At 38.7% G+C, this 16,522-nt stretch overlaps 1 protein-coding gene across 1 annotated transcript in view; it reads left to right on the top strand.

The window, feature by feature from the left end:
• tecpr1b (tectonin beta-propeller repeat containing 1b) overlaps positions 1–16,522 on the top strand; it is a 41,342-nt gene that overhangs the window by 19,823 nt on the left and 4,997 nt on the right. Inside the window, exons 10-21 of the mRNA XM_079623051.1 lie at positions 134–558; positions 2,266–2,354; positions 2,871–3,026; positions 3,890–4,039; positions 6,313–6,470; positions 7,675–7,802; positions 11,109–11,187; positions 11,277–11,373; positions 11,469–11,548; positions 11,633–11,689; positions 13,699–13,873; positions 15,674–15,809. Of these exons, the coding sequence (XP_079479177.1) occupies positions 134–558; positions 2,266–2,354; positions 2,871–3,026; positions 3,890–4,039; positions 6,313–6,470; positions 7,675–7,802; positions 11,109–11,187; positions 11,277–11,373; positions 11,469–11,548; positions 11,633–11,689; positions 13,699–13,873; positions 15,674–15,809 (1,730 nt within the window). The remainder of the gene's footprint in view (positions 1–133; positions 559–2,265; positions 2,355–2,870; positions 3,027–3,889; positions 4,040–6,312; positions 6,471–7,674; positions 7,803–11,108; positions 11,188–11,276; positions 11,374–11,468; positions 11,549–11,632; positions 11,690–13,698; positions 13,874–15,673; positions 15,810–16,522) is intronic.

The raw sequence follows: 16,522 nt of genomic DNA on the forward strand, positions 1-16,522 counted from the left end.
AGAGCCCAGGTTCAATTTTGGCGGGAGTTACCCTTCAAGCAACACTAGTACAGCAGGATCCTTATATTTCACGTCCGTCCAGCAGATGGCGCCGTGCCTGTCAGTGCTCTGAATGTCTCTGCGTCTTTCCCAGTGTCCGTGTGCACGGTGATGCCGGTGTGTTCGGTGGAGATGTCACCGCTCCTTCCCAGGGATCCGTTCTGGGCTGTGATGATGCCGCGGACATCCCGAAGCCGCGTGTTCCCAAGATCACGAGTGACAGCTTTATCTCCGCGCTGGTGTCGGATCGCTCCTCTCCACTACACGACCCAACAGCGTCTCCCAGTGTACCTGAGGGAGACCAGGTGACCGGCTCCTCTGTCCCGACCCCGACACCGTGGAGCAATGTAGACCTGGAGGAGATGAAGGCCTCGGTTCCCAGGAGCTCAGTGGCCACGTATCCCATCGAGCTGCAGCACAACACGGTAGAGCAGGAGGACACGCCGCCCTGGGCCTGGGTAACCGGTGGAGGATGTGACGTCCATTCCAGATCACATGTCGACTGGTTTAACACCTCAGGTGCAACCCAGTTAAAGGGATAGTGCATCATTCACTCACCCTCATGTCATTCCCAACACTTTACTCGAAGCCTGTATAATGCATTATAGGTATAGATGTTGGCTAATGCGTTATATTTTTTTACATAAATAAATGTAAGCAAAGTTCAAATGCATTTTAATATTTGCAGAATTCTTGTTACTTTTGAAATTGGTTGTTTTGATGCATTATACTTTCTAAAAGGTGTAAAAAGGAGATTCGTGCGATCATACAATCAATACTTGTATAATGCGTTGTACAGGTGAAACTTGAAAAATTTGAATATATCGTGCAAAAGTTCATTTATTTCAGTAATTCAACTTAAAAGGTGAAACTAATATATTATATAGACTCATTACATGCAAAGTGAGATATTTCAAGCCTTTATTTGTTATAATTTTGATGATTATGACTTACAGCTTATGAAAACCCCAAATTCAAAATTAAAATATTGTGAAAAGGTTTTCATAAGCTGTAATCCATAATCATCAAAATTATAACAAAATAAAGGCTTGAAATATCTCACTTTGCATGTAATGAGTCTATATAATATATTAGTTTCACCTTTTAAGTTGAATTACTGAAATAAATGAACTTTTGCACCATATTCTAATTTTTCGAGTTTCACCCGTATATATAAAGGCTTTAAGTAAAGTGTAACCGGTTTGTCAGAATGTGCAAATGACTCAATTGGTCGAGGCTGCCAAGATTAAATACAACTTAAAAGTATCATAAAAGCAGTTTATTAAACACACACACACAATATTCAGTTTCACAACGGATGCCGCGTCAAAACTTGTGACATTAATGATGGTTCTCATGCGTCTCATAATCGATCATGTGCCACATTTGAATATGAACTTGAAGTAGACATGAGAGATAAAGAATTTGACGTTTGATTTTAATGGCTTAATTTTACGTTCTTAATGTTTTGGGGATAAAGGCCATTGCAGAAATGGTTAGTAATGGCCTTGACTAGTACACTGCACGACATTCACGGTCAATACTCTTGCACATTTAAGATCGGTTTTTAATTCTGAGAGTCGAAATATTGAGCAGGGACAATGCACATCCCCATTAAAACTTTTTGAAAGCAATTATTTTATTCAGCATTAAACCTAGTGTCTGTCGGCCCAGATCCGGGCTACATCTAGTAATGTTACGAAAGCTTTCTATTTCAAAGAAATGCAGTTTATTGAATTTTTTTGCACTTTCTATTCATCAAAGAATCCTAAAAAAAAAAATCATGGTTTCCACATAAATATTGCGCAGCACAACTGCTTTCAACATTGATGATAATCATAAATGTTTCTTGAGCATCAAATCATCATATTACACTGATTTCTGAAGGATCATGTGACACTGAAGACTGGAGTAATGATGCTGAACATTCAGCTTTGATCAGTAAATTACACTTTAAAATACATTACAATATAAAAACTTTTTTAAATTGTAATAATATTTCATAATATTACTGTTTTTACTGTATTTTTGATCAAATAAATCCATTTTGTTGAGCATAAGAGACGTCTTCCAAAACATGAAATAATCTTAGGACCGGTAGTGTGAGTGTAAACCGGGTGAATGATGTCACTCCCTCAATTATATATATATAAAAAAAATTCAAAGTAATTGTCAGGGAGGTTTGGTGATATAAAAGCAAGTCTCTATTGTGTTTGATTCTCTCAGATACCGGGCCGCTCTCTCCAGCCATCACCCCTGCTCTCGGTGCTACACACACACACACACACACAGAACCAGGAGCCGCCGTAGAGAAGGTACTGCACTGTGAGCGGCACATGAGAGAATACGTCAAAGGTGGATCTCAAATCATGCTGTGTGTGTGTGTGTGTGTGTGTCTGTCTGTCTGTCTGTGTGTGTGTGTGTGTGTGTGTGTGTGTGTGTGTGTGTGTGTGTGTGTGTCTGTCTGTGTTTGTGTGTGCCTGTGTGTCTGTCTGTCTGTCTGTCTGTGTCTGTCTGACTGTGTGTGTGTGTGTGTGTGTGTCTGTCTGTGTCTGTTTGTGTTTGTGTGTCTGTCTGTGTGTGTGTGTGTGTCTGTCTGTGTGTGTGTGTGTGTGTGTGTCTGTCTGTGTGTGTGTGTGTGTGTGTGTGTCTGTCTGTGTCTGTCTGTCTGTCTGTGTGTGTGTGTGTGTGTGTGTGTGTGTGTGTGTGTGTGTGTGTGTGTGTGTGTGTGTGTGTCTGTCTGTCTGTCTGTCTGTGTGTGTGTGTGTGTGTCTCTCTCTCTGTGTGCGTGCGTGTGTGTTCGTGCGTGCGTGTGTGTGTGTGTGTGTCAGTCCGTGCGTGTGACAACAGGTCGTATGTGCTGGTGGAGGGACTGGCCTCCTCATGAGTGGGAGGATGTCAGTGTGACGCTGGAGCAGGTCACCGGTGCCGGAGCTCAGACAGGAGACATACTTTACCTCTACTACACACTCCACCTGGAGAAGAAGGTAACACACCGGGAGTGGAGTGTCCTTGTTAATATTACTACAAAGTGCACTTTTTTTTTAAAAGTCTACCTCTGGTGCTCGTCACATGTCTATATTTTAGTTCAATAATGTTTTTGGTAACACTTTATTTCGATAGTCCACTTTAGACATTCTACTAACTATAAGTAACTTTGCAACTACATGTCAATGAACTCTCATTAGAGTATTATTATTATTATTTATAGTAGGCTGTTAATAAAGTGTTAGCAGATATTAAAGGAACAGCACAACTTTTTTGGGGGAAATATGCTCATTTTCCAACTCCCCCAGAGTTAAACATTTGAGTTTTACCGTTTTCGAATCCATTCAGCCGATCTTCGGGTCTGGCGGTAGCACTTTTAGCATAGCTTAGCATAGATCACTGAATTAGACCGTTAGCATCTCTCTCAAAAAATGAGAAAGAGTTTCAATATTTTTCCTATTTAAAACTTGACTCTTCTATACATTGTGTACTAAGACCGACATAAAATTCAAAGTTGTGATTTTCTATGCCAATATGACAAGGAACTATACTCTCATTCCTGCGTAATAATCAAGGAACTGTGCAGCCGTACCAGCAGCGCAATGATTAAAAAAAAAAAAACTTAAAAACGTTTTTAAAAAAACTAAGAGCCCCATGGAGTGTGTTAAGAAACAAATGTGTAGTATATCAACAGACACAAGTTGACTACATTTTTAAAAGAAGAGTTCAAAAGCAAAATGAATGACAGTTTGTGGACGCCTTTAAATGAATGTCATTACAAAATGAAGATAAAAATTTGTTTGTGTTGTTGAAGATATAAGACTGTGATTTAATCCCATCCCTGTCCTGATGTGTGTGTCAGTATCTGTATGCTGTGATAAAGGAGGTGACGGCCCTGGTGCCCGTGTTGAGGGACTCTCTGTACACTATGGCGGTGTACACGGCAGAGAGGACCAGGCAGAGAAGCCCCATCTTACTGGCAACTCCGTCGCAACAAGACTTCAGTACCTGGGTAAAAAGCACATTTGGATAAAAAAGTCTCTTTGACATAAAACACACACATGGTTCAAAATGCATGCAATCTTACATCTTACCAGCCATGATGCTGTATTTGCATAATCTTCTTTAAAGTGCCCCTATAATGCTATTTTAAAGGTTCATAATTTAGTTTTGGAGGTTTTCTACAATAGGTTTGCATGCAAGGTCAAAAAACACATTATAAGATACATTGCAGTATCACACAGTCTGAAACGGTTTGATTCAGTCTCTCTAAACCTCTCCTTCCTGAGAGCCTCCTCTGCTCTGATTGGTCAGGTGACCCAGTCTGTTGTGATTGGTCTACTCTGCTCTGATTGGTCAGGTTTGAGAGTCGAAGTAGACGTTGTGCAGACCTTTTTCATTCACAAACCGCCATATTACACACTGCATGAAAGGTTGCATCCTAAAAACATAATAGCCAAACTTTAAAGAGGTGGATGATTAGGATTTCAATTTTCTAACTTTAGAAAAGCTGTTTGAGCATAAACAACATCTGCAAAGTTTAAAGCAAAGGGAGATATTTGCTTTTAAAGAAATCGCTTTTTAAGGACTACAACAAACGGCTGATAGGGACTACACAACATTCCTCCTGGGTTAGTGACAACTAGGGATGGGCGTATCGATCCTGTGGTATCGATATACTCGCGCTACTCATTTGGCATCAATTTCCTTAAAGTTTTTCAAAGATGGCTTCTGCCTGTATATGCGAAGTTGACTGTATGTATAAAATATCTTCTTATTAAACCGTCTGGACACTGACACAGTTCTCAATGCTTCGGTTTGAAGGTAGGGACCCTCATTATGCTACCGTGTTAGTGTGGGGCTATTTTGAGCCTTGTTAGTGGTATTAACTAATGATTTTTATTTGTCATTACTCTATGCCCAATATACTAGCGTTATACTAGCGTTATAGGCTAAACTGTTTTTAGAGATAAAACTATTTACATTCGATAATCATGAAAACAAATCTCAGATAACGTTTGACTAGGCAACAATGTGTAATTAGACCAAAGGTTCATTTTGCGCCGGAGTTCTCCTTTTTTTTAAAATCGATATAAACTAAAAAATTATAATTGGGGGTGTATGTATCACAGCTGTTTTAGATTACTTCCTTAAATTTCTATGTGCCGGGACACCCCTGGCTGTACCTGGCGGCGTATTGAGCTGGCCCATGTCACGTGACAGGAGACGAGCGAATGAGCGTGAGTGACATTGTGCGACACAGCCAACAACGACACACACGTTTACTTCTACAAAGAGGCTCGAAACATAACATTGTTAAGATGTATTTGTTTTTTTTGTTGTAGTTTTTTTTTTTCATTTTAGATTTTTCTACCAAGATTGGTCTTTTTTCTTTCTTTTTTTGAGAAATAAGAAAAGTGAAAATGTGTATGTTTTTGTTCATATTTAATTTATTTCATTCATATTTATGTTTTTAATTTTAATTTTAATTTAATTATGTATTGACCATAATACATTTTGTATAAATGGTCTGTATTTGTCTTGTGATTTGTCTTAAATGTAATAATATTTTTACTGACAAAAATTGGCAATAAGAAATGAACGGTATCGGTATCGATGAAAATGCAAGAAAAAGTATCGGTATCGTATCGAATCCTAAAAGTGTGGTATCGCCCATCCCTAACACCAACCCTAAAATTTACATAAACCCCGCCCCCGGGAACTCGATTTATAGATTATCAAGACAGAATATGCTAATCAATGACTAGAAGAAGATAACTATACATCAGCTACATAAATTCATCAACTAACCATTCAGAAATGTCCTGTTGCTTCTACATGGTGTCACTTCTTCTTGAGTCTCTCCATCATCTGACTCCGGTTTGAACATAAAAGGCTAAAAGTTGTTGAAATGTTCAGTGCATGTGTGTGTGAGGTAAAATGACACAAGCTCTTGTAGCTCCGCCCCCTGTGCCGGGAGCAGCAGCTCATTTGCATTTAAAGGGACAGACACAAAACGGTGCGTTTTTACTCACCCTCAAAAAGTGACAACTTTAACATGCTATATAAAAATATCTGTGTGGTATTTTTAGCTAAAACTTCACATACACACTCTGGGGACATCAGAGACTTATTTTACATCCTGTGAAAACGGGATTATACCACCCCTTTAACAACGAATAAATTCTTCTCATGTAGAACATATGTCTGCCCAAAAGAAAAAAATAATTTATATTTGCACAAAGAAAATGAGATTTCAAGAGTTTTTGTGTGTGATCTTTGCAGCTGTCTCTGTTGAGCGAGTCGTGTTGTGAGTCCAGGGGTCTCGGAGACCATCCATCCAAACAGGCGCTGTGGGCTGTGACGTGTAAAGGTGATGTCATGGTGCATGAGCCGTCACCCAGCCTGGAGGCCCCGGCGCAGTACTTGCCCTGCGATCACTTGTAAGGACCTCCCCATCTGTCTGTCTCACTATAACCCTGTCCTAAACCTAGTTAACTGCTTCATGTCTGCTGTCTACATCGACAGCACCTTCACATGCCACACAAATAGAGCTCCTCAAGCAAAGCACACAGCTAACGCATTAGCATGTCGCTAAGCTAACAACACAATATTCTAGAAAGCTTGTCGCACACACAAATATTGGGCACAATAGTTCATTTTTTAAAGTAGATAGAACTTATGTTTTTATGAATAAATGTACGACCTTTCTATACACTTCGCCTGCCATCTCCATTCAACGCACTGCATTGTGGGATTGCCATCCTGTCTTTCAGTTTGGCCATAGGTGACTTATAAGCAGTTTCTAAACATATATTGACATGAATCTATTCAATGAAACAAATCAGACTCTACATTAAAAAGAGGACAATTTAGCTTGCTTGACTAAAACTGTGTGCAATACAGTATGACAATAAAACCAGCATTGTACGGTAGATGTAGCGTTTGGTCATTAAACCATTATTTTATTTTAATTGTACTTCAAGTTTATATTAAGTAAAGTAAAATGACGTTGAAGCATATTTTCCAAGTATACTAATTTATTTCAACAATTCTTGGGACTAAATTAACACACTTTTAGTTTAGAAATGTATCATTTTAAGCATACTTGAAGTGCAATAGTTTACATCTAGGTTTTTTTTGCATTGCATTGCATTGCAACTAGTGAACTTATAGGTATGCTACTATTTTACCAGCTAACGAAAATACGTTCCAAGAACGTTTTGCTAATAATCAGATTAATTTATGAAAACGTTATTTCTGAATGTTCTCTTAACTTTCAAAAATGTCTAATGTTTTAAAACCGTTTTCTTGGTTATGCGAACATTAAGACATTCATCCAAATTTGCAAACAGTAAACCGTCAGTTCCTCCCGAACACTGCTTATAAAGCAGACTAATACTGCGTTTGGAAACGGCCCCCGAATTACACGAGCCTACATTGCTGTCCAGATAGGCAGCTCACTAGGTTTTGAGCTGGAGTTTCATAATTTCCTAGTTTAAGCTTGCATGCCACCCAACTGTTTGATGCATTTGATTTGGTTTGGTGCGTGTGAATGTGAATGTGTGTCTGGCATTGTAATGTGTGTCTGTTGTTGGGCTTGGCATGCTTCATGTGTCTGTGCGCGTATACCTGCTGTGGGCTCAGGTTCTGGCGTCAGGTTCCTGCTCATCTGCTGTGTGTGGAGTCTAGCAGTCTGGGTGTGGTGTGGGGCATCGGTCACGATCACACAGCCTGGGTCTACACAGGGGCCAGCAGGGGACCATCGGCTCCGGGTAAACATGCACCCTAACCCTAACCCTGCATGCGGCTAACCCTGTCTCTCTCACTAACCTACATCCAGTGCTGATGCCCAGCCGGACAGCAACACAGTGTCGGCCCAGATCCGGTGCATGTGGATTCAACGCGTGCCAGATGTGGGCCGGATCTGGGCCGACACTGTGTTGCTGTTTCGGCAGCTAACAAATATATGTTCTAAGAATGTCTTGCTAACGTTCCCATTAAGTTATATGAATGTTATTTTTGAATGCCCTCTGAACGTTTATGTGAACGTAAAGATAACATTCCATTTTGCAAACATTTTCGGAATGTTTCGGAATGTTTCGAAATTTTTCAGAATGTTTCAGAATGTTTCGGAATGTTTCGGAATGTTCAGAGTATATTCAAAAGTAACATCCAATGAAAGTTAGATGAACGTCCAACTAAAATGCTTCAAGAAAAAAACATTCCATGAACACATATGTGACCCTGGACCACAAAACCAGTCACATGTCGCACGGGTATATTTGTGGCAATAGGCAACAATACATTGTATGGGTCAAAATTATCCATTTTTCTTTTATGCCAAAAATCATTGGGATATTAAGTAAAGATCATGTTCCATGAAGATATTTTGTAAATTTCCTACCATAAATATATAAAAAAAATATTTTTGTGAGTGAATGCAGCACAATCGCGAACATAAATGGACAACTTTAAAGGCGATTTTCTCAATGTTTTTTTTTTTTTTGTGCAGATTTTAAAATAGTTGTTTCTCGGCCAAATGTTGTCATATCCTAACAAACCACGCATCAATGGAAAGCTTATTTATTCACTTTTCATGTGGTGTATAAATCAACATTTCAAAAAAATTGACCCATGTGACTGGTTATGTGGTCCAGGGTCGCATATATAATAATGTTTTTGTGCTAGTGTTTTGAGAACATTATTAAATAAATACAAGATTGCTTTGAACAAACTTTCTATTAATGTTACTTGGATAACTTTGCGAGAACATTGTCAGAACGTTAGCCAACATTCAGAGAGCGCTCCCTGTTAGCTGGGTGAGCATATGCTGTGTTTTGGATGCTGGTGTGCTGATGTTCCCATGAGGTTTCACCAGCAAATCTTTCTTGGTCAACCGGCTTAACTAGAAAGACACAGTTTTGCTGGTGCACCAGTTAGACCAGTACCGAACCAGTATAAACCAGCCTGGACCAGGATGTAGTTCTTGCTGGTCTAAGCTGAACCTTGCATCAGGATGGGATATTCAGTATATACTAGGGGTGTGACGATACCCTCATGTCACGATTCGATACATATCACGATACTGAACTCACGATACGATATTATTGCGATACTCCAAGACATAGGATAAAAGGTTAACAAAAAAATATACCGTTGATTAAAATGCTAAATTTGGTTTTACAACGGGAGTGTAAATGAACAGGCTTGGACTTGGTGCTGGAAACCCAATGCACAGGACAATAGAGGCACCAGAATAACAATATTCATGATTCTGAAGCTGAAAACAGAATTATTTTAGACGAATATGCTTGCACTCTGTCACTCACTAGATATATTTAACATAATTTAGGCCACTTTTTGCTGGTAACATCAGACATTTAGCATTATCAGGACCCATACATATTCCCCCATTACATTATTATACATTATATTCAACATAAAATAACTTTTTCTCACATAGTAATTAATTTGGGTGAACTATCCACGCAACATATTGTTGCATTTTTGAATTGCGATATATTGTGACACTATATATTGTTACACCCCTGCTATATACGGCACAGTATGTTAGGATTACATTAAAAATATAGTCACTTATCTTCCCAGTCATCTTTAACCTTCCCTAAACATTGGGTCCTCAAGTCACAACTCTTGCATACACACATCAATTTGTACGGAGCTTCAAAGGGGACATAGCCTGGTCCTACCCGACTCTCGTACATGGCCTCTCTCCATTGACAAGCGTTAACTTCCTTGAAGGCGGGTACTCTGTTGAAGTTTAAAACTATAGGATCTGCCCAGAGCCACTCTGGATCTGCCATAACCAATCGCTAACGTTTGGTCGTGACGTATGACGACTCAAACTAGCGCACGACCTCAACGTCATCGTTCTCAGCCACTCCCTCTGTTCGCTATGGAAGCTTGTTTCCGCCACAGAATAAAACATTTTAAAAGATAATTGTGACTTTTTATCTCACGATTGTGAGTTTACATTTTGCGATTCTGACTTTATTTCTCAGAATTGCAAGATATAAAGTCAGAATTGCGTGAAATAAAGTCGCAATTGCGTGTTATAAAGTCAGAATTGCAAGAGAAAAAACTCACAATTCTAACTTTTTTTCTCGCAATTGCAACTTTATATCTCTCACTTCTGACTTTATAACATAATTGTGTTTATATCTCGCAATTCTGACATCTTTTCTCAGATTTGTGAGACATAAAGTCACAATTGCGAGTTATAAAGTCCAATTCTTAGGAAAAAAATATGTTTTTTTACGTCAGAATAGTTTATATCTAACAATTCTGACTTTATAACACGCAATTGCGACTTTATATCATGCGTATTATAAAGTCAGAATTGAGAGATATAAACATGCAATTCTGAGAAAAAAAACTTTCAAGGATATTTCTCGCAATTGCGAGTTTATATCTAATAATTCTGACTTTATAACACACAATTGCGACTTTATATCACGCAATTCTGAGAAAAAAAGTCAGAATTGTGAGATAAAAAGTCGCAATTACCTTTTTTATTTTTCATTCTGTGGCGGAAACAAGCTTCCATAGTTCGCTGATTGGTAAAAAATTGGCCGGAGAAAACCCGCAAATATATATACCGCAAACCCAGACGACGTACTGAAGGAAAATGAAAATTGAGGGGAAGTACGTAGGAGGCGGAGCCAGGCTAAAGGGGACATGGTGGTGGAAAAAATATATAAGTTGAGAGGGGAAAAAAATACGTCAATGTTTTTGCGTTCTCTCGCAAATATGTTGCGTTCCCCTGAGAAACTTTGTGTTTGCTCGGAAAACTTTTTGCATTCGTTTCTCAGGGGAATGCAAAACATTTGCGAGAGAACGCAAAAATATTGCCAAATAATTTTTCCTCCCGTCTCATTTTTTTCATTTTTTCCTGTCCCTGTACAATTTGTTCTTAACCTTATTCTAATGTTAACGAATTTGCTATTTTCTAGTTGAGCAACCACATGACCGAGTTTAGTAATCTAGATCAGCTGGTCAAGTCTTGATCTGACAGAACCGTTGCGTCTGCCTGATGTTTTGAATCTGTCGGGTTTCAGGAAATGAAGTAAGTGATGTGAGGAACGTGTGCATCTATGAGAACCAGCGCTGGAACCCGATGGCGGGATACACAGACAAGTGAGTGTGACGTAACGGAGCTGATGTGTGTTTGTGTAAAGCAAACGCTCAGTGTGTGTGTGTGTGTGTGTGTGTGCTCTCCTCCTCAGGGGTCTTCCCACAGATCGCTATATGTGGAGCGACTCGTCGGGTCTGAGAGAGTGCACTAAAGACAACACCAGCACTCCCTCGCCGCAGTGGACATGGGTACAAAGCCTTCCTGTAGCATTTATAGTGTTTGTGTCTTTATTCCGATTAGATCGTTATTGTCTGTGAATGATTTCCACATCTCGCGCTCACAGGTCTCTGATTGGGCCGTAGACTACAGTGTCCCAGGAGGGACAGATAAAGAGGGCTGGCAGTACGCTGCAGATTTCCCTGTGTATGTTGATTTTTGGACATATTAATGAATGGGTAGCTAGACGTTTTTATTTCAAACTAATATATGTTTTTTATGTACATACAGGACCTTTCACGGTTATAAGACAATAAAGGATTTTGTGCGGCGCAGACGGTGGGCTCGGTGAGTTCACATCTTTGCTGATTTTGAACACTTGAACTTTTTTACTTCTGTTTCTTTCTAATGTTGGGCAAAACATTTAAACCACAAACTCCCACAGCAGGCCCTATGGAAGCCCATTTCTGCCACACAAGGAAAATAATACTGCTTTTGAAAAACATAATTATGACATTCTAAATCATTATCAGATAAAAAGTCAAAATTATGACTCAAAAAGTCAAAATTATGACAAAAAAATCTGAAATTGACATATTGTCACTATGACATGAAGTCAAAATTATGAGAGAAAGTCGAAACTATGACATACTAGGTCAGAATTCTAATTTTAAAGTCAAAATTATGAAAAAAAAGTCAAAATTATGAAATAAAACATCCAATTATGACATAGTAAAGTCACAATGATGACTAGAAATTCCAAATTATTACATGCTAGGTCGGAATTATAACTTTATAGTCAATATTATGACATTAAAAAGTCAAAATTATGACATAAAAAGTTAAAATTATGACATAATATCATAATTATGACAGTCATAATTTTGACTTTAAAGTTATAATTCTGACCTAGTAAGGCGGAATTATGACAAAAAATTCTAAATGGTGAATTAGACATCATTACATTAAAAAGTCAATATGACACTAAGTCATAATTATGAGATATAAAGTTGAAATTATGTTAAAAGTATAATTATGACTTTTTAATCTCAAGTAACATAATTATGACTTTTTATTTCATAATAATGACATGGTATGTAAAGTCAAGTCAAGTCAAGAATATTTGTATAGCGCTTTTCACAATACAGATTGTATCAAAGCAGCTTCACAGTATTAAATTAAAATAATAATAAAACGTCCATGTTTGGTAATGCTAATCAATAGTATTATTGATTGATTCATTAAATTGAATATCCCCAACTGAGCAAGCCAAAGGCAACAGTGGCAAGGAAACGAAAAACTCCATCAGATGACCTAATGGTGACCTAAAACTCCATCAGGTGACCTAATGGTGACCTAAAACTCCATCAGGTGACCTAATGGTGACCTAAAACTCCATCAGGCGACCTAATGGTGACCTAAAACTCCATCAGGTGACCTAATGGTGACCTAAAACTCCATCAGGTGACCTAATGGTGACCTAAAACTCCATCAGGTGACCTAATGGTGACCTAAAACTCCATCAGGCGACCTAATGGTGACCTAAAACTCCATCAGGTGACCTAATGGTGACCCAAAACTCCATCAGGTGACCTAATGGTGACCCAAAACTCCATCAGGTGACCTAATGGTGACCTAAAACTCCATCAGGTGACCTAATGGTGACCTAAAACTCCATCAGGTGACCTAATGGTGACCCAAAACTCCATCAGGTGACCTAATGGTGACCCAAAACTCCATCAGGTGACCTAATGGTGACCTAAAACTCCATCAGGTGACCTAATGGTGACCTAAAACTCCATCAGGTGACCTAATGGTGACCTAAAACTCCATCAGGTGACCTAATGGTGACCCAAAACTCCATCAGGTGACCTAATGGTGACCTAAAACTCCATCAGGTGACCTAATGGTGACCTAAAACTCCATCAGGTGACCTAATGGTGACCTAAAACTCCATCAGGTGACCTAATGGTGACCCAAAACTCCATCAGGTGACCTAATGGTGACCCAAAACTCCATCAGGTGACCTAATGGTGACCCAAAACTCCATCAGGTGACCTAATGGTGACCTAAAACTCCATCAGGTGACCTAATGGTGACCCAAAACTCCCCCAAAAAAACTTGGGAGAACCCAGGCTCAGTCGGGGGCAAATGTGGTATGGGGTATGTGATCATTTCTGCTTTTTATGTGATAATTTTGACTTTGTATGTCATCGTTTTGACTTTGAATGTCATAACTTTGAGTTTTATCTCATAATTATGACTATTTATGTCATTCTGGTTCACCAGAGCATGCTTTGTTTTCGTGCGTGTCAGAATCGTGCTGTGTAAGAAAGGAGTGTCGTTGTCTCTCACAGGAGGTGTGAGATCAGCCTCACGGGCCCCTGGCAGAAGGTCCCCCCGATCCCCCTGACGGACGTCACCGTCCTGCCGTGTCTGGCTCAGAGCGGCCTGGAGCAGATTCCTGTGTGGGCCATCAGCGAGAAGGGGGATGTGCTGTGCCGTCTGGGAGTCACTGCGGAGAACCCGGCCGTGAGCACCACACACACACACACACACTTGAAACGGTGACCTCAAGGAACATCAGGCCCAAAGTAATCACCAAATCCCCAATGGCGCAAGTCCCAGAAGAGTAGTCTGGTTGTATCAGTCAGTTTTAGTGTGCCTTGTAAATAAATCACACATAACTGACAGAATTATTAATAACCCATGACTTTTCTTGAAGCTGAAAGTCCCGGCTTTCCGTGTTTCCGCTGTTATACGGTAGGGGGCGCTATTACACATCTTCTGAAAGAGTTTAGACTCTCCTGATCAAAACACAGGCGAAGAAGAAGCAGAAATGAGCCATAGCATATGTAATCAGATGCATGTGTACAATGATGTGATCATTTACATTAAAAACCATATAAATTAAAACTTCCTGATGTTACTGAACATTAGAGGCTCTGTTATTTCCTTTGACATATTGTCTGTTCAGATATTCATACAACAAAATATTCTGAGGCCATTAAAAATTTCTGAAAATGATCAAAAACGCCAGCGGGGAAAGAGTTAACTAGCAAATACCATCACACAACATTATTAGTGTTTTTAATATATACAGCCAATATGTTTGTACTTCATTGGAATAAGAGTATGACATAGTAAAAGTGTACACATTATTAAATGCTGATAAAAAAAACACCTAAATGAGATATGTGATGGAAGAAAAAAAAAAAATAAGAAAAAAAAGTGTTAATGACCCCAAACATTTGAACACTAGAGTGTTTGGATTAGGGCAGGGTCATTATTATTTAACTGAGCACACAGTATGAAGAAGAGAATGCATATATCTGCTAGAGTAGCCTATAACTTTATAGTCAAAATTATATGACATTAAAAAGTCAAAATGATGACATACCAAGTTGAATTATAACTTAGAGTAATAATCATTACATTAAAAAGTCAGAATTATGACATAAAAAGTCAAAATTATGACAAAAATTCTAAATTCTTCCAACATCAAAATTGACTGTCACAATAAAATAAAAAATCACAAAGGTGACATATAAAGTTAAAATGATGACAGAAATTCTAAATTCTTACTTCAAATATCCAAATGATGCCAACCACAATTATATTAAGTCGAAATTATGACAAAAATTCTAAATTCTTACTTCAAACATCAAAATTATGACTGTCATAATTATATCGAGTCGAAATTATGACAAAAATCCAAACTGATGATGAATTAGACATAATTACATTAAAAAGTCAATATATCTGCTATAGGAGCCTATAAAGCCTGCAAGTTAAAATGATGACATACTAGGTCAGAATTATACATTTAAAATCAAAATTATGACAAAAATCCTAAATTCTTAATTCAAACATCAAAATTATTACTGTCATAATTAAAACAAAAATCATAATTGTGACATATAAAGTCAAAATTATGACAAAAATTCTTACTTCAAATTTTAAAATTATGCCAGCCATAATTATATCGAGTTGAAATTATGACAAAAATTAGAACTGATGACTTAGACATAATTACATTAAAAAGTCAATATATCTGCTATACGAGCCTACAGTAGACACGACTGTAAAGTTATTACACACAAAACTCTCATCTTAACCCAGACAGCAGCACAGTGTCGGCCCATGTGGATTCAACACGTGCCAGATGTGGGCCAGACGTGTGCCAGATGTGGGCCAGATGTGGGCCAAAACTATGTTGCTGTCGGGGAATTTCTTCTATCAGTGTTCAGAGAGTGAATATGTCTCTGTCCGGCTCCTCTGTCTGTCCTCATGTTGAGTTGTGTCCTCTAAGCTCTGACTGTCTCAGCGCAGGGCGGCTCCTGGCTGCACGTGGGGACTGACCAGCCCTTCAAGTCCATCTGTATAGGAGGAGGACACCAGGTGTGGGCCATCGCCAGGGACGGGGCCGTCTTCTACCGGGGCTCCGTGTCTGCGCTCAATCCGGCTGGTGAGAAGCAGCACCCCAGTCCCATATCTCAAACACTTTCCCACTTCAACAACTTGTCATACTGTGCATAGATGTAAGATTGGTCTTGCTATTATATATATTATCTGAGAGTACAGAATCTCCGGATCTTATAGAAGTTTGAGTTTATGAAAATGCACAATGTAAAAAAATTTAATTATTCATATTTTATATAAAATATAGATTTTCAAAACCTTGGCGGGCTCTAAAAATGCAAAAACAAATGCAAAAAAAAAAAAAAAAAAAAATCTGAAGCACTATTTCCCACAATCCAATGCGGAGAGGACTGAGCGCGCATGAAAGTGCGGGAGCGAGTACGTTTAAACCAGAGATTACTCTACAGCTTTCTTATTTCTGCTTTAACATTTATTTCATGCTATAGTTTGTCCCCCCCCCCCCCCCCCCCCCCCTTTTTTTTATTAATCATTACTTGAATAAAACATATTCAAATATTGAGACTCGTTAAACTATTAGATGATAATTTGGTGGATGATTTAAAAATGGTCCGTTAATTCAATCGATGAAACTACAGAGCTGGCACGGAGGTATATATAATTACAAACTAAAGTCATTTTGATTGTTATTGTTGTTAATATTATTTTAAAAAGTAAGTAACGCAAGATAAAAGGAGTTTTATCACTACGTGTGGCGAAGCCTTTTCTGCGACAGCTCCAGCGCTCCGACGCACAGTGTAA

Source organism: Phoxinus phoxinus (assembly GCF_949152265.1).
Source record: "Phoxinus phoxinus genome assembly, chromosome: 1".
Lineage (NCBI taxonomy): Eukaryota > Metazoa > Chordata > Actinopteri > Cypriniformes > Leuciscidae > Phoxinus > Phoxinus phoxinus.